This window comes from Mytilus edulis, chromosome 12, assembly GCF_963676685.1.
Source record: "Mytilus edulis chromosome 12, xbMytEdul2.2, whole genome shotgun sequence".
In the NCBI taxonomy this organism is placed as follows: domain Eukaryota; kingdom Metazoa; phylum Mollusca; class Bivalvia; order Mytilida; family Mytilidae; genus Mytilus; species Mytilus edulis.
The window spans coordinates 12,482,733-12,502,801 of NC_092355.1; the positions used below are offsets into that span (position 1 = coordinate 12,482,733).

General features: G+C 31.0%; 1 protein-coding gene across 1 annotated transcript; it reads left to right on the top strand.

The window, feature by feature from the left end:
* Window positions 1-1,228: 1,228 nt before the first annotated feature.
* LOC139499120 (fibrinogen-like protein 1) lies at window positions 1,229-14,533 on the top strand. The gene is made up of 10 exons (XM_071287804.1): window positions 1,229-1,384; window positions 6,129-6,197; window positions 6,621-6,689; window positions 8,485-8,556; window positions 9,219-9,290; window positions 9,756-9,815; window positions 10,328-10,467; window positions 11,707-11,803; window positions 12,128-12,292; window positions 14,296-14,533. The coding sequence occupies exons 1-10, from the start codon at window positions 1,318-1,320 to the stop codon at window positions 14,526-14,528; spliced, it is 1,044 nt and encodes a 347-aa protein (XP_071143905.1). The 5' UTR covers window positions 1,229-1,317; the 3' UTR covers window positions 14,529-14,533.
* Window positions 14,534-20,069: the final 5,536 nt, after the last annotated feature.

Below are 20,069 nucleotides of genomic sequence, written 5' to 3' on the forward strand. Positions count from 1 at the left end.
AGTTTTTACCAAACTTGGACAAATGCTTCCTACAATCCAAACATGGTATCAAGCGGAATATTTTTATTAATTTTTTCCCTCATTTTTGTTGATCCTGCAATTTACAGCACAAGTAGGCGAGACACTGGGTTCTACGGAACCCTTACAAATTTTTAACTACAATAAAACGAAAATATTTTAAAAGACAAAATAGACTTCGTTACATCTATGGTGTGGTTTCTGCAAGGTATACAGTGAGTTTCTTAAATTTTATGAGAGTTTCCTTAAATGATGTTTTAAACTTATCTTGCATATATTATGCATTTTTCCTGAACTGGTTAAGATAACAAGGTAAAGGAAGGTATATTTATTTATCCTGCAATTGAGTGTCTTAACACACATAAAACAGCCAAACAGATATCGTTATGCTGTATTTGTATACTATACAGATATCGCGATAAATCTCACCCACTGCCGGATAATTGTTGTTTATTGATTATTGACAAGTGGTGTATGACCTTTTGTGACCTAAGAATGACGTTTTGCTTCGTCTTTATGTGTTCAAGTCTCTGATCCGCAACACCCTTTCTGCTCACGAACAGCAGGATTTATCTATTTTTTTACGGCGCAAATTCCAAACTGGACTGTTCAAATGGTTGTTAATGTAAAACACACACACAATCAACCATACAACAATGTCAATAATCAGAAAAGAACGGACAGTTAGACATTCTGAAGCGTGGGACAAATGACACACACATCGGAGAATGTTACGTCATTTCTTTTTACTATTGATGTGAGTTATGTTATAACAAATAATTGTCAACTTTGTGCGATGATTATATAATGGATCATGCGTGATTCTTTTCGACGTACCGCTCGTCAGCTGATTATTATCTTAATTACTATGAAAAAAATCCAAAAAATATGTCAACATAGAAAAACAAAATGGTATATAGACAACAAAAAAGTTAATGATTCATTACACGTTTTTATTTGTACGAAATTGGTTTAAGAATGGTGGATTGAAGGCTTAAAAAAACATTAAATGCTGCAATGCCTGTGTCAAGTCATGAATCCTATAGCAAGATCGTAAAGTTATTTAAAAATACATTTATTATACAAACAATTTCTGTTACAGAAATTTAATCAACATCATTGATGTATAAGATATCATTTATCAAATTTTGCCGTATCAAAAAGTATCAAATGTCTAATGTGACATATGGTACTTTGAAAAAGTCATGCCATATTGATGAGAGTTTGCACGAAAGAAAACGGTAAAGATTCACATTTGCATTTTACGGTATTCATTCAGAAACAAACGAAATCAGAATAATGCATTGGATATTACTTTGTGTCTTGATATCAAAAGTTTATTGTTCCATAATTGAAGAAAACGGAGGTGAGATGTATATTCATATTTCGATTCAAACATGTTCAGTTTTTAAAAAGGAACCATAATGTTTATAAAGATTGTGATTATTTAAATTCTTTAAAAAATTTCACAATTTCTCGTAAATTCTTTTATTTACTTATGGTTTGATAAAATTAAGGTGTCAAATTGCGTCTGCGTCATATGTCTTTACAATGAGTTGTTTTTATAACGTTGATTAATTTTAAATGATTGTTTGATTGTTTTGAATAAGTGACTACGTATACACAATCGTAAGAAAAACATGTATTTATTTACAGGATACGTTATAATAATTTAACAATATGCGTTACTAATTACAAGATGTGAATTTAAATAATTTTAAATGTGCATCATCTTTTTAACTGTCCCGTTGTGTTCTATTGTTAAAGTCATATGAAACGAGTGACCGGTGAAAGTCTTCTGTGAACAATTTAATCATTTTTACGCATCCATATCATATAATCGTCAAAAAAATATTTCAGTCGGTCAGTGTTGATGTGAAACATATGGCAGGTAATTGATTGTCGTGTTTTGAAGCCGAAATTTACTGATTGCAGCATTTGTAAACAATCAACAAAAAACCAAGAATATTGGAGAAAGCACGTATATGCATAATATGCACATTTACAAATAAGATATAGTTGATTTCGATGACAGAGAGATGAATACGTTTGTTGACTCTCTCGGCCGCGGTGGTGTTTCCCTTCGCATTTGCGTATTGCGACCACATGATTTTCACGAGAAAGGTCATGCACGCTTAAGTTACGGAAAACATGTCGGCGAATTTTTAGTCTGGAAGCGAACACTTAAAAAAGAGAAAATTTCATCTAAATTTGGACCAATTAAGGAATAAACTTCAGAAAAAAGAATACTGAAATAAGTCACTACAAATCAGTAACAGTCTGAAATGGCCTATATCCGCAATCGACTGTACTGACATTACTCTTAACCGTACTCGACTGTACTTATTTGTACTTGACCCTTCTCTTTGACATTGAAAATAGCATGAAGTATAACTTGACCAGTCTGAAACATCTTCCTTTATCTATTAACCCGTTTCCGACCTGTACTGGACCTATTTTTTCAGTCTTAACAATACTCGACCAAAGGTCTGAACAATACTCGATCAAAGGTCTGAACAATACTGGACCAAAGGTCTGAACAATACTCGACCAAAGGTCTGAACAATACTCGATCAAAGGTCTGAACAATACTGGACCAAAGGTCTGAACAATACTCGACCAAAGGTCTGAACAATACTCGACCAAAGGTCTGAACAATACTCGACCAAAGGTCTGAACAATACTCGACTAAAGGTCTGAACAATACTCGACCTGTCTGAACTATAGTTGACCGAATAACCTCTGGGTTTTTCTAAATTTTAACTGTTAAAATAAATTTCTTTTTAACTGACATGACAGCAGTCACAATAGAATAAAGATGTATTATGATTTTAACATCCTTACATGATTCTCAGATTTATCCAATAGAGAAGGTTAAATCAGAATATCTTATATAATAATTTAATTTGATTAATTTTAAAGTTTAAGAGCTTAGTTAAATAAAAGATTTTCTTTTACATAAAAACTACACTTACCATGAGGATGATAAAACCTTATTAAGGTGCTTCTTGTTTGACATAGTGTTTTAGTTTTAATTTTAATCTTAATTTTCCAAAAATCTAAAAAAAAAACCTACATAGATTTCATGGTTGCATATTATAGTCATATAATTATCTTTTTGTAAACTGAGGTAGATGAAGCAACAGCCAACAATATCACTTAAATTTTTCAACCTTATATTAGAAATACATCTTTTATTATAATTTGGGATATTTTATATGTGATGTATATCAAATTGAAAAAATAAATAAAAAAAATAATAAAGAAATTCAGAAGAAATTGTTTACAAATTAATACCTCCTGATTGGGGCTCTCTCATTAAACAGATCACACCTGGTCAGAGAGTATAAAATTTAAATAACATTCACCCAAAATTGCAACATGTTTAATGTTTTAGCAAAACAAACAGAGACATACAGAGGATAAGTTTGTAATTTGTGATGACCACACATGTAAGTTTTATGATGACTGATTTTGAGGAATATGTTTAGTTATGCTAATTTTATTAATAAAAGGTTTTTCTTATACTATCTATTTGTATTTACCTGTAATATGGGCGCAAATGAAATATGGTTTGTGGCGCAAATGGAAGATCTTTTTTTTGGCACAAATGAAATGCCAATTGGCGTCAAAGCAAAGCACCGGTTCTCCGTTCATGGTTTTACAAAAACAAAGGTGTCATTTTTTAAATTGATTAAGTAGCTTTATAAAATATTTTACATGTAGATGTACTTTATTAAGAAAACAAAAAATCACTGCATTATTGACTTTCCTCAACTAACACCCTATAAAAGCTATACTAGGCTTAAGTTTATATGATTAAAATTGTTCAACAACCATAAAATATATCTGAAAGATTCAAAAATTAAAAAAAGACATTGAAAATATTTATCAAAATTCAGTTTTCAAATAATTTGATCAGCTTGTTTTATTTTTATCTGAAATATTATATATGTGTAACTGTTGATACATATGGTGTTGAAGTAATATTATGTTAACTTAAAAATTTTGGTTTAAATTCCATAATGAATACATTTATAATTTGAAACTGTTGTTCAAGTTTCCAGTTCCTAAATTGATTAAATACGATGTATAGATACAAACATAAGTCTAGGTTTGTTGAGACTTGGTCGAGTATGGTTCAGACAAGGTCAAGTATGGTTCATACTAGGTCAAGCATGGTTCAGACTACGTCGATCATGGTTCAGACGGGTTTAAAATGGTTAAGTACAAGTTCAGACTATTAAGTATGGCTCAGACTACAGTCGAGTATTATCAAGTAAATTTCAGATCAATTCAGACCGTCGAGTACATATATATGCAATTTCACACTTTTATTGGTTTGTAGTGAGTTATATAACAAAAACTAGTTATTTAGTTATAAAGAGCATAGGCATATTTTGTTTTCATTTGAAGTTTCATATATCTTTAAATAATCAACTTACAGAAAATAATGGGTTAATCGATTGTTGCTTGCTTAACTTTTTGTGGCAATTATTTTATGCATATTGAGGACAAAAGATTGATTGATTGTTGGATGCTTAAAGTCAAGTGCAAACATTTCAAGCACATATTATTCATTAATTCAGTAGGTAGAACCCGTTTGGTTGTTTTAAATTCTGTCACAATTGAGCGTTCACAAAAAAGGGGACGTTTAGGCTTCAATTGGACACAATTTGGGGATTGAATACACATGTGGATGTCTTAAATAAATGGACGCAATTGAACGATTTTAAAATGGAACGTTTTGGTGCCTTTTAGCAGCTAGATATCTTTTTGAAGTGCAGTAAAGTCATATAAACACGTTTAGGGGGATGGGCATGTTTCTGAGTGTTACAAATATATTTAAAACCGTACTTTGACATATAATAGTTTACCTTTTACACATTCTGACTTGGATGAAAAGTTGTCTCATTGGCACTCATACCACATCTTCTTATTTATATAAAATGTGATTGCATTGTTCATGTTGTTTCAAACGTCCATATAGCATCATGATTAGTGCATCGTTATTTACGACCAGTTTGATTGCCTTTCAATCATTTTTTATATAAAATTTGAATTATATAAGGATAAAGATGCTGAAATATACGTTTGCTCTGTAGACGAATGCAGTTATTTTGTCATTTGCATGGAACCAAAAAAAAAAGACTCATCATAGATACCAGGATTAAATTTTGAATTTAAACCGTCATTTGGTGTTGGTATATTATATAAACTAGAAGGGTTAATTTTTTGTATTAAAAAGAATAAATATGAGAAAAAACATTCAAAAAATGTATAGCATTAAAATGCCAATATGTTTTACTTTAATGAAAATGCATGCACCCTCTAGAGCAGTCATGTCTTGTAATGCCTGTAGATCAGTTGGATTTTGTTAAGTGTGATTATTATAAGATTAAAATACTTAAACTATCGATTGTGATGAAAAAGAAAATTTGCAATTAGTTCTTTTTCTAAATGGAAGTCTTGAACCGATATTGGTATATTAAGTACTTTTTGTACATGAGGATGATTTTAATAACATATGACAAATAGAATATACCAAAATTTGTGTGCATCGCATATCTATCACTTTTTTTAATTTTAGGAATATGATATAGAATCGTGGCGGAATTTGATAATCCTTAATATATCTAAGTGGAAGAAATATTTTTGTGTATTGTGCCAGAGAAACATTCAAATGTTACCCTTTTTAAAAAAAAAAGTATTTGGTCAATAAGTGACAAACAATTTATTATTTTTCCTCTCTAGATAGGTTTCGGTATCATCTATCGATCAATATTTGATCACATCTTGCGCCCTGGGTTTATAAGGTTGCTTCGGATTGACACAAGGGCCGATATGTAAAAGGAAATGTTAAAATCTTTGAATAAAATATCAACCTTTTACTTACAGATATTTCATATTTCAATATTAAACTTTTCCCTCTATTAGAAATATTTGTTAAAAACTGAAAACAACTCATAACAATTATCATATGTCCGAAGCACTTATTCTTGAATTAGATCCACAAAAAAAAAACGCTGGGAGCTAAATATTTGAAAGCCAAGGATGTATAAAAACTGAAACAGTTTTAAGCAAAATGTTTCTTTTTCTTTTTTTTTAAGAAAAGAGAAATATTCGAAAATCATCCGAGGAGAATCCAACAGTGCACAATATCCTTCACGAAATACAAGGTAGATTTTTTTAAATTATTTTTCTGTATTAGAGAATTGATAAGTAGTAGTGGATTCGTAAACAATAATCAACGAGCGACTTTAGTCAGAGAAATTGGTTAAATACAAGTATTATTTTTTCAATTTATCTGATTATGTTTAAGGTTAATAATCTACAATACTTGACTTTTTCTAAAGTCATTATCAAACTGCAAATGACACAAAAGTAACACATATAATTCTATAAAGATGTATTGAGAGAAAACTGTAAATTATTTGAATTCATATTTAAGTTATATGAAACCATTTCTTTAGATTACCATTTCTTTGTTTTTAATATTACATGTTTCAGATCCACATAGCAACATAACATGAACTTGGTTCACTTGTTATCCTAATTCCGGTTATATAGTCTAAAAGCCAACTTTTGATTTTCTTCTTTAGAAGTGAGAAATGTTCGAAAATCAAGCGAGGAGGATTCACGAGTAGACGATATTCTTCACGAATTGCAAGGTAGATTTGAATGATTGATTTTATATACTAACTTTCTATAATTTATCTGATTTTGTTTGAACTGTATACTCTACCATTATTGACCATGTCTACAGTCAATGTGCTTGACTTTTCTACAATAAAACTGTCTTTAACCAGATAACTGTATGATCAATGCTGATGTAGACAGATTAAGAAGATTATCAATCTTTAAAAACATGTGTTTGGTATTGTTGAGATAAACCAAAACTTTGTAGAATCTGTGTAAAAGTTGGTATCCAGTTGTTCTCTAACTTGTTAAGTTCTTTTTCCGTCTAATTAATAAACGACAAAAAAATTACAAGAAATATATGTACATTGTTCGTATTACACCACATACATTTTGTTGTTTTGAATTTACTGTCATCTGGTAAACTTGCAAAAAAAGGTCTCCATGTAATTGTTTAAAATATTTCAGAACGTAACATTTATTCATAGTTTTAAGCTGTATACTGGATTATTAGGTTTCCTAAAAAAGATGGTCGTAACTATCTATAGCAACTGTTTTCAGGCTTGTATAATTGTTTATTAGAAATGAGTTTGCATATGTCCTAAAAAAGTCTATATGACTAGTAATGGGAAATAAATTTAAACAGTACTAAATATTCAAACCTCTAGTACATTCAAGAATATTAAATAAATCAGTGTCCATTCAACATGATAATGTTTGTTAATTCAAAATTAGCAATTCTAGTGATTAAATACTTGAAGTTTTGCCGAAGCCACACAATGTGCAAACTGAGATATTTTCTACGGTTGCGGTTAATTTTAATATTTCACACTGATTTGGAGTGAACAGCTACAAAAATACAGCAACTCGACGAAAAAAGATGTCAGAAATTCCGCGAACATTGAGTCATTGGAATGATTGAAAAACAAATACAAATTTGTCATTCTTCACCTTATGACGTAGTTATTAAACATTTTAGGGACCAAGCTATTTTGTTATATTTCTGATATTTTGTTTGTCTGCCATATCTTTCCTTTTATTCTTACTTGTTGAACATTGATAAAATGAAAAATAAAACGTAAATACGTATCTTGCATTAAAAAAAAACACAATGCTATTTTCCACAATTTATCGCGATTATGACCTACCGAATAAGAATTTTTACCGAATTTGTTATAACATAAGCAACAGGTGCAACATGTGAGACAGGATCTGCTTACCGTTACGGAGCACCCGAGATCACTCTCAGTTTTTGGTGGGTTTCGTGTTGCTTAGTCTTTAGTTTTCTATGCTTTGTCTCCTGTACTATAATTTGTCTGTTTGTCTTTTTATTTTTAGCCATGGCGTTGTCAGTTTATTTTCATTCTATGAGTTTGACTGTCCCTCTGGTAACTTTCGTCCCTCTTTTCCAATTACTAACCAATATTTGTATAATTACAATCATTTATTTGTGAAAATTCGTTGTGTCTGTAAATGTTTTTATTAAACAACTAAAATTATTAGATATTGTATCTATTTGCATATCGTTATAATGGGATGGGACTGTACTTGTTTGCTGTATTTGTTTTTCAAAATGCAATGCATTGTTATCTTTATCTGTGAATAAAACTACTCTTAATAGAAACTTTTCATGAGAGTACGTTCTTAAAATGCAATATGTATAAACAGATAAGATGATATGGTATGATTGCCAATGAGACAACTCTCCACAAGAGACCGAATGACACAGAAATTAACAATTTTAGTTCAGCATACGGCCGTCAACAATGAACAAAGCCCATACCACATAGTCAGCTATACATATGTGTATATATTTTACAATTGCAGGAATATGTTTACCGGAAAATCATTACAAATCTGCAAAGGACCTTAAAAAGGACACACAAACGATGGTCAACAGTAAGTAGAAGAACAAAGATATAACTAGGGGAACACATATTAATATTTGAATGTAACTTTTAACGAATTGTAAACAGTAATAAGCAACATGTCTTTATTTCTAATATCAAATAAATGTCCTCATAACTTATTTTTAATTTTGAGAGTCTGATATTTTTCATGGTCATATAGGTGTTATACCACCATTGATTTTCCCTTATTAGTCTTTGTTAAATTGGCACTGTTAAAAAAATTGTACAGTATTTACCTTTATTTCAACCAAAGAAATAATTTGCATGAATAAAGTTTAATCCTTTCCAGTGATACAGTGAACATTTCACACTACATTTCATTGCATATAAGAAAGTAACCAGCACCAGAAGTAAACAACCCAATTTTTACACTGTTATTTACTGGTTACCTGCTTTGATAACTATGTAACCTTAACTTTCCAAAATATTTTATAAGACCATCAAATAAAAAAAGAATGATGCTTTCAGACACCCAACATACATGTTTATGACTCAGAAAAATTTAAGTGCATTGAAATGCAGGGTTAATTTTCTACAACTGTCAAATTCAAGGGAATATTTTTTAGACCTACTTTCGTATGCAACCGGATGTGACGTACCATGATTTGGTGGTATTACACCTATATATTAACATTATGCTTTTTCTTTAAGATATAGCAGTGTACAAGGATATTGTCAAACTGACTGGCCAATTAAAGAACGATCTTAAGTGGATTCTCAGAGGTATCTTCATTCTGTAAATGCATAGTTCTAGATTGAAAGGCATAAATAACGAACAAGCATGTACAAACGAACAACCGAAACACATTTATAAATTTGAAAATTTTATTTATTTATTATTTGTTTTTGATGACATTTAAGATGCAGTTTTATAAATTTAAGTTTCGAAAATAGGTCCAGAAAAACTACTGGAACCTAAATGAGTTTTATTTTGTATCCAGCAAAAGTATTTTACGATAAGTAGTATATTTCGGTTTTAAATGGCTTTTTTTTTCATCATTTTTGTATAAAGACTAAAACTTTCCTAGATAATTTTTAGAACCAATAAACGTTGTCATTACAACTAACAACTGACTTGAGATCGAATCCTGACTCAACTATACATTAATCCACTTTTAAACGATTTATACGTTGGCAGAATGCTGAAAGTTGACGTTGATGAATTAAAAAAGCATATATATTTTTCAGAATCGCATGGTGAAAAGCAAGTTGATAGACTACTGGGATTGTTGAAACTTGACGTAAAAGGCAAGTTTTGTATTTGTCTAAAGTAAAAGAGGGACGAAAGATATCAAAGGGACAGCCAAACTCATAAATCTAAAACAAACTGACAACGCCATGGCTAAAAATGAAAAAGACAAACAGAAAAACAATAGTAAACATGACACAACATAGAAAACTAATGAATAAACAACACGAACCCAACCAAAAACTAGGGGTGATCTCAGGTGCTCCGGAAGGGTATTTGTCTAAAGTAAAGCTATGATATACCTTTCAATTTCAAAATTCATGAAAATATCGAATTTTGTAAAGTGAAATATGAATTTACTTTTTTTTTTTTATCTAGTACCAACATATAATTATTATTTTGTCAGAAGACTGAATGTCACAACACAAATTGATGTAGGAAATAGAAGGCAAAATTGTTTTGATCTCAAATATTTCAGTTGAACTATTAGCTTTGACAGGCAAAAGCTAAATATGCGCATGATTGTTTAAATGACTACACAATGATAATTATTTATCTATAATTGATTCAGAGACCTGTGGAGAGACAATTACAAAGGATTGTACTGATTTGAAGAAATCGAAATCACAGTCTGGTGTATACAACATACAGATAGACAAATCTGAGGTCAAAGTTTTTTGTGACATGACAACAGATGGAGGAGGATGGACTGTAAGTTTAATATAATGATTTTAAAACCGACTGACCACAATGTCCATACACATTTACATTTGGCTGCAAAGGCATGGGAAGTGCAAGACTTGAATTATCTACTTAAAAGTAAAACTATAAGTGAAATCTTAAAAAAAATAGTGAACTTCTGATGTTGTCTGTTATATGGACGGGTTGTTGTCTCTTTGACACATTCCCAATTTCCATTCTTAATTTTACAAAAAACAAATGTTAATGTTCATGATCATTGATAAAATTGATTAATTGATTAATTGATTGGTGTATAACGCCTATTTTAGCTCTATTGTGCTATTTTGTGGAGGTAAATTTTTATTGGGAGAAGAAGCCACTGTTCTTTTATAATAATGTTTTGAAAGATCCTCAACATTCAGAGATAAATTTTTATGATGAAAGTGGTTACTTTTATAATAACCCTTAAAAATGTGCATGAAGTGTTTATCCATTCATTACCCCAATTTCAGCATCTTTATCTAATGTCGGAAAGGAGAAAATATAAAAGTGTGTATTACTATAGTCTGTAACCATGTAATTTATATCATGCTAGTATTCGAAAATGTTAACTTTTTATACATTGTGACTTGGATGGAGAGTTGTTTCATTAGTACTCATACAACATCTTCTCTATATTTCAAAAAAAAAAACCCATTATATAATTAGGAATCGCATAATAAACTTTTAAGCCAAATATTTTCTTTTAAACGAGATATTTGAAAATATTACAAAGTGAAGGCTTTCAAATTATATATGACCTGAGGAATTAAAACTGTTAAAAAAAATTCTAAAATAAGGAAGGTGCATCGAGTTTGATTACAATTCTTAGGGGAAACACATGTGTTGTCATACTCTTGTGTTGCTACATAACCAGGTAGTTAAAAGAGAAGGTCCATCCTTAAGTCCACATTTTGTTAATCTATCTACAGAAAGTAAAACGTCTTTAAAACGACGAAATAAGCTGCATAAGCGTAGTTTTTCATGATTGTTCACACATTATTTAGACTTAAGTGATTTGAAAAGCCAACAACCAACGAATCTGATAAACTCTGATATTTTCATCAAGTTCGGTTCAAAACGTGATGCATTAAAGTTATTCTAAGAGTTATTCTATAATTTTATGCAATTTTAAATAGTTAAACGGCATTTTGTTTTGTTTTATAAATAATTTGTAAGATTAATTTTATCATTCCTCCAAATATTTATTTCTGTTACCATTTATACTAGGTTATCCAGAGACGATCCGATGGATCTGTAAACTTTGACCGATTGTGGAAAGATTATGAGAATGGATTTGGTGATAAAAATGGAGAATACTGGTTAGGTGAGAAAAATCAAACACACAAAGTGTACATTAGGAAAAACGGCGGGTAAGGTAATCTTGTAAGAACTCCATTGTTCAAAACGCTACGTCAAAGTATGCGAATAAAAATCGTGACCATTTAGACCATTTTTCTAAGAAGATTTTACTTGTCTTTACATTTAATATTTTGAAATGGAAAAATAATAAGAGTTGATGCATTTTTACACATTTATTTAACCATACTTGATAAATGAAAGCAATTTAATTCAACGTTCTCACTTTGTCAGAACGTAAATTGTCGTTTATAAAGTTAAGAAGGACACTTATGTATCATATATATTTAAGGAAATAAAAACATACACAGCCTTACATCCAGCGTGAAATATGAACTGAGAATCGATCTTACGGACATGTCCAATAACAAAAAATATGCTGTATATAAGACGTTTATAGTAGGCGATGCAGCGTCCAAGTATAAACTGACCGTTGGGGATTACAGTGGAAATGCAGGTAATGATAATATATCTCTCACTTATTTTAACACATCCTTTTACTGTGATAATTTCAATAGGTAGAAAAACAGTTTAGTAGGATATGTACTACTCATATCAATTAAGAATTCATGAATTTTTTTTAAGCTCTCGAATTTCCTGTTCTAGCAACTTAAGCTTGTAGCAAGGGCATATCAAAATGGGGTAATACCGTGTATATAAAATGCTTCTACATTTAGTGTCTTTGTCAAACACTGAAAAGATTACAGAAAAATGCAGCTTAAAAATCTTATATTAGACGGCCTTAGGATTATTGTTAGCCGTTTGTCTAAGGAAACTGCAACATACTTTTATCCTTTTTTACAAATAATTGAAAATTAATGTTGTTTACATACTGTTTCCCAATTATGCTGTCTGTGTTCTATCTCATAAAGACATAACTTGGAAATGTTACCAGTAAATATTAATGTGCGTATTGTTCACATTGAAATCTGTGGTAACCCTTCATGCAAGGTAGGGGTAGTTAAGAAAATTAGTGTTAGTTTAAACTCTGAAAAAATCAAGGTATATATTTTGACCTCTGAAAAAAATTGTGGTGCATATGAAATTTCAATTCTAGGATAAGATTTTTTCAAAATTTCATAGTAAAAGTGGTACAGTTTGAGGCGTAAAAGGAGTTCCTATGGGAAACTGCATTGTCAATATTTACAGAAATGCAACCTGAAAGGTTTTGCCAAATACAACTAAGCGTCGCTAAGTGAAAATGAAGCGTATCTTATATAATATAAATGACCGTACATATGTAAATCTCATTGTTATCTAGTCCGATTTGAATTATAATTTTGATGCTGCAATAACTAAGGTTCAATCCTCCTGCGCTTGATTAGACAAAAAGAAAAAAAATACCTTAATTTCTCTTACAATATATAGGTATTGAAATTATTCTCCAATCATTTCGACAAATCATTGAATAGTGTCTGTTTTCACTTGTATATGAAATAAAAAGCATGTAGAAAATAAGAAAGTTCTAAATCAAAGTCATTCTAAAATTGACAATTCTTTCCATCGATCGTGATTAGTTCAAATTTAAACGTTCGTGTTAAAAGTGTACTAGCTGTCAAAGTCATGTTCACCGATTTGAGTCAAACTCTCATATTTGATTCATGACCATGTAAAAAAATTATCCGAATTGGGAAAGTCTAAAACAAACAATTTACATAGCATGGGCTCGATTATATGTAGCTCTGTTTCGTGTGTATTTTAGTCTTGATGCCATCTAATTGACTATTGGATTGACATCCGAAACATCCAATGGACATAAAAGCGATGCAAACATAAATATAGATATAAATAGAAAGGGAAGTCGTTCAATTGGATTTGTCTAGGTGTGTTTAATTTCATATTATAGATTGAATATATAATATCATGAATATGTTAATCATCGTTTGGTCCTTTATAAGATTTTTTTGCAGATCAAATCAGTCAATCAGATGATTTACCTTTGTTTCATTTTCACACACACACAATTCATACGTTATCCATCTCTAGCTAAGGGTTAAAATTCACATGAATACGGATTCAATGAGGTCGAAATATTCACTAGCAAGTGCATAGTTTATCATTAATGTTTGTTAGTTCATTTGAACAAATTGAATCATAGTGGCTGCTAAATGCGAATTATTATTCACTATTTTACCTTCATTAATGATTGAACAAAAAATTAGATTTTGTATGTCTCGTAAATTGTGCCCTTCTAAAACCTTTAATTGTTTAAAGTTTAAACGTGTTAGAGCATTGTTATCAATAACACATGACATTCATAATGATGACCAGCCCTACAGATAAAAAATATCATTAAACTGTTTTGTAGACGATCATTGCAAAAAGGGTGCTCTCAACTACGGAGTAAATATATTGTCAAGGTTTTGATTTTGGAAAAAAGAAATACAATTAAAATGGTCAATATGATCACTGTTTATCTTAATATATAAACTATCAATCAAACATTTTTCATACATGTAGGGGATAATATGGTCAACCATAACGGAAAGGTGTTTTCAACAAAAGACAAGGATAGTGATCGAAGTGGAAAAAAATGTTTAAATAATTGTGGACCATGGTGGCTAACAGTATGTTGCAATAGTGCTCTTAACGGAAAATTCAGCAGGAGACTACACTGGGCTCATTTCAGGGAACACAAGGCCAAGACGTCAGTTATGATGATTAGGAAACTATTGTTTGACTCAAATAAATAAAAACACTATGAAACATAATTCTGAGCTTCAGTTTATTTTGAAATAATTTTCGGACATAGGAGTATATTTTTATATACTAGAATTTATCAAAGATGACTAATGTTTTGGCTCACAAGAAAGACAACTAAATTTCAGTTCGTTTCTTGATAAATGCATATAAGCAGCATATACTTGTTGAGGGCCGTACGTAGAGCTATAGTTGTTATCTTCGTTGACATTTGGTCTCAGGTGGAGAGATGTCCCATTTGCAATCATTCTACATCTTCTTTTATGTATATCAAACATTTAATCAAATCTTGAATACAATATACAATTTTGAGTATTATTTGCCAATCGGAAACACAAGATGGTCGTCCAGTGGAACATAGTTAAACATAGAACCCAATGAGAAAAAACATGCAAGCCATATAGCATGTACAAATTATACTAGAAGGTGGAAGAAATAAAGGGTTTTACCCAAAAAAAGTTTTTAATTTAATCATGCATATCACGCACAAATTCAGTTTGAAAGCTTGAAAATCCAAAAGTACCATTACTCCAACCAACCAACTATTTCTATGCACACTGATTTGTGCCCTTACTTATTATTTCAGAATAAAAACAATTGGTCAGATATAAGATACAGTATGAAGATGAGGACATGATATGATTGCCAATGAGACAAATAGTAAGATTTATTTCTATGAACAACCGATTATTGTAGGAAAGTGGGCTCAAGTTTTGGGAGTTGTCCCGCTTCTTGCACGTGGTGGAATTAATTTAATATGAGTGACGTTAATTATTTTGATGTTGATAACTCTGACGTCAGCATTTCATTCCAACGCTACAGCAGAGAGAAGAAGACGTAAAAATTTGGGTTGCGAATGAAATAAAAAATGTTGTTTCAAAAGATTTTTGAAAGATAAAAAAACTTTGGATGAATATTGTATTTGATTTCTTTAACTTGGTGTATTTAGAAATATCTTCCCTTCAAAAACATTTTATTGAAAAAGTTTAGAAAGTTTGGAAGATAGAAACAACACAAGGTCTTGATCCAAAAAGTAGAGGTTATTTTTTCTTCTCCTTTTAAGATTACCTATAATTACTTAGATATTTCATTGGAGCTTTAGGTTCAGCTCAGATAACGCCAGAACTTAGAAATGAAGCTATTCAGACTGTCTATGTCCTTATTAACTCTCCAGCTACTGTTACATCTCCTGATTCAGTCAATGAAAGCTGGTTCAGCCAATGAAAGACAACAACGCAATACCTGTATAACAATGTTCTAGTAGTTTGCCAGTAGTTAGTGTAAATGATAATCCAGATTAAAATATTTCACAACAAACACAGGACAAAATGAATAATTATTAATATGGTAGAAACTTAACGCGATCGTAATATGGCTGTAGCTTAGGACTGCATAGAAAACAATACAGGGTATGGTGGCAAGGTAAAGGTGGCATGAAATAAGGTAAAGCTTGTACCTAGAAGAAAATTTCTCCTCCAAATTGAATCCAATTCTAAATTTCCGTTATACATTGTGGTTGTTATAGTATAGGGGCTGTATCACTCTTTGATTTGAGGGAAACCTTGAAGTCTAATATTTTGAAAATACATGAAACACTACACCAAACAAACATTGTGTGGACCCAGATTCTTCAGCATTTTAATTGGAGATATGGTAAAAACCAACAGGCAAAGAACATAGCAGCTACAAGAATGAACAACTTTGCCGCTTGGTTATGTATACACTTGGGAGGGTTTAACATAAAATAACATTGATAACTCTGACATCATTCTTTCTTTCCCATGCTGCAGCAGAGAGAGGAAGACGTAAAAAATTGGATTCCGTATGAGTTAACAAAGGTTGTTTCAAACCCACCCAAACCACTACAATTTAAGATTTATTTTTTAAATGTAACTAATATGTTTATATGTAATATCATGTTGTTCGATTTTCTATATATTTTTCCTTCTATATTTCAGGTTGAAATGATTGATAGTTTATTTCGATTGTTATCCCAAATTCTTCGTCACAGCTTTAAACTAAGACTTCGACCATTTGGCGAAAATAGCGACACAAAATCTACAAATCTATCATTCTTCTTGAAATGGAATGAGGCATTCGCTAACCATCTGTTTCCCAGAGCCAGCATCCGATATATTTTAGAAGCAATAATGTTAATAGGGATATTATAGTGATATATAAGGAAATGACATTATAAGGAATAATAGCAAAGTGTAAATAAGAACTTAGAATAATGTGGAAATGAGGAACATGGAATGGACAATAATGTGGAAATTAGGAAAACCGAATGGACAATAATATGGAAATTAGGTATAAAGAAGGGACAATAATGTGGAAATAAAGAATACGGAATGGACAATAATCAGGAAATTAGGTACACGGAATGGACAATAATGTGGAAATCAGGTATACGGAATGGACAATAAGGTTTAACTATACATACTAGGGATTGCCAATTATGTTTCTCGGTAGTCCCATTCTTTGTCAAACCGTAATTGTATAATTTTGTTCTTTTGCCAAATAAAATATTTCTTACTTTATAAGTGTCTGTCATTTGGCCCTACGTGGTCTCAGATAACCAACATGCTCAAACGAGGCTTATTTAAGCAACTAAAGATTACCGTACGACCTTAAACATGTTAAACGCAATAGGAAAACATATATCGTTGTCAGCTGTAAAAGTCTACGATATGAAACAGTTCAAACAAAAAACCAACGGCCTGCTTTATGACAAAACAATAGACTAAAAACGACGAAATAAAAGACAGTAAAAAACGACAACCACTGAATTACAGACTCCTGATATGGGACAATTATATAGAAAATGAAACATGGGATTAGACATTTATTGCTCCACACCTGTGATAATACTCAAACAACACACCATCACAACACAAGACAAAATTTTTAAATTCAGTTGAAGATAACTTGACCCATCAGGACACAAAAAAGCCGACTTTAAAAAAGACACAAGTATTTACAGTGTCTTTGAAGACAAAAAACAGATTGCAACAAATGGTGAAAATCATTATATAGAGGCAATAGCTATAATCAGGTGTCTTCAGAAAGTTTTGATCAAAGTAGTCAGTAGGTAGATTTAGTAATTACAATAATTTCTTTTCCTTCATCGTGTTCATATTTGATCTTTCTTTAATTTTCATCAAAATAAATAATTCTTTACACCACATAAAAATAAGGCAATTTGGTGTGAATGTGAATGTGACAACTAGCTTCCAAAGTTCAAATGAAGTGGATGTAAGCAATTATAGTGAATCGTACGGCCTTTACAATGAAAAATAACCAATACCATATAATCGGCCTCGACGTGATATATGAAATAATTCCTTTGAAAAACTAAACGGCCAAATTAACAACAAAATAAGTTATGAAAAACAGACATGACAGATATGAACTAACGACAACGGGATTAAACATGCTTGAGTGCGTTAACCTTCCCCAAACATGAGACTGGCGAATCAGCTTTGGAGTATCTAGCTTACAAAATATACCCAATAATCCCCTTGGTAACCAGCTAAAAATTAAAGATAGAGAAGTAAAAGTAAGAGGGATAGGAATTTCCAATACGACCTGCGAATGAAATAGATGTAAATCAAATAAAAACAAACATGCAGCCTTCAACAATGAGAAAAACCCATACCGTACTTTGACAGGTGGAGTGCTTTTTTTTAATGTGCAGTGGCAAATATTACGGATATTACGACGAACATAAATTTTATGTCTGTGATATAAATAGAACCCTGCTTTGTTCTAGACCGACAAATTGAATTAGTATTTCATCCCTCTTTCTTTCATTTTCTGCTGGTTTAGTTGGTTAGCAAGCAGGTTACCCTGAATATGATTGTGGATCATGGTTGGTTCCAATTACCTCAGTTGTTTCAAAATTAATGAAAAGGTCACGAAAGACGGACAACGAACGTCAAGTGTAAATAGCTTACACTCATCCATTGGGACAGTGCTAAGTTAGATGTCGAATGCAAAATGTACGATATCCGATTTCAGCATTTGTAAACTAATTTCTATTAAACTGAAAATCACTTTCCCCTTTAGTATATACATTGCATATATTGTTGGGTAAATTGTGAGATGAGTGGAATGAAAAAGGAAATTAATGTCGGCACTGTTGTCTTTCATATAATGTAAACGTGATTTGTTATTTGGAGAAATGGTTGCTAATTGAAGATCAATCGTCGTTTTTTGTTAAATTTGTTAATAACGTGTATACATTGAGGCTTAAATTATCATACAGTTACATGTTTATTGTTGAAGGCAATGACATACCAATGTCTTTTGATTATTATGGTCGTTGGATCGATAACTGTCTCAATGACGAATACCCATCATCTCCTTTATCTATATTTAACGTGATATATAATGCCAACAAGCCAATGAGTTGATAAATTCAGTACTATATATATACCATTTAGGAAGAAGGTATAAGGGAGGATGCAGAGAATCGAATTTCGTGATGTTTAGTAAATAAGTGTACTCCTCAACTCCCACTGAACATAGAAAGTTTAAACTCGCTGTACCAACATATATTCAAACTTTACCAATGGCATTGCTATATTCAAAAATTGTTTCAGATTTTTAATATTACAAATAATGCAATGTGATGCATACTGCAAAAAAGAACAGACATTGTGTTATATGATACAAATATCTGTAAGTGTGATCCTACCGTCGCAATAATTTATGTATGGGAAAATAATTATAAAAAACATAATATGAAAGCAGGGACTCATATGTAAATATAATAAAGGCATGAATCCCCCGCTCAATCATGCTATAATACGTGAAAAAACTTTTTGAAATCATTTGATATCATTGTTTTTTTTTGTTTTGTATTTTTTAAATAATTTTATTTTTCTAGTCTGAGGTATTTTTGTGCTAATTTTTTAAAAATAATAAAAGAACATAGCTCTATGGAGGTAAATGACTCAGTGCGTAAATTAAAACTATGTCTGTAATAGTGAGGAATTGAATACGGGACGGACAGAGGGTCGAGGTTGCTCAGTTGCGTCGGCATGCAAATGCAGTATCAACAGCAATTACGATTTTTGAACGGCCAGATACAACATTCCACACTCCTAGATGCAAGGTTAAACAATACGTTTCAGCTAGTCCGCAATATCCAGGCAGGATTACCGGACTGAAAAATCTACATATCATCATCATACCTGTTCAATATTTACAGTAATAATACCAGAACTCATACTGCAAAACCAAACAATCAAAATGATGAATATCATGTTTCGAGAATGATGTTTGCGCTCCGAGTATTGAGAAAAACCCAAGGAGTTTCTAATTTAATGAATATACAAGCAAATTAATAACACATGTATTAGAAAACATCACACAGCACATAATTCAAAACGACTACCATATATATTTCTTTATTAAAAAATCTATAAAATGTATTTGGCCTATATATAGAACAAAACAGATCAATACTATTAAAACGCAATTATTCAGAGAAAAACTAAAGGTCTTTTCACATCAACTTTTACAATTTG

What these genes read in the sequence shown, in the direction of transcription:
- LOC139499120 (XM_071287804.1), top strand. Translation starts at nt 1,318, where the DNA reads ATGCATTGGATATTACTTTGTGTCTTGATATCAAAAGTTTATTGTTCC. An exon ending in CACACAAACGATGGTCAACA is followed by an intron (nt 8,557 to 9,218) that starts GTAAGTAGAAGA and finishes TTTTTCTTTAAG; the next exon opens with ATATAGCAGTGTACAAGGAT. An exon ending in CAGATGGAGGAGGATGGACT is followed by an intron (nt 10,468 to 11,706) that starts GTAAGTTTAATA and finishes CATTTATACTAG; the next exon opens with GTTATCCAGAGACGATCCGA.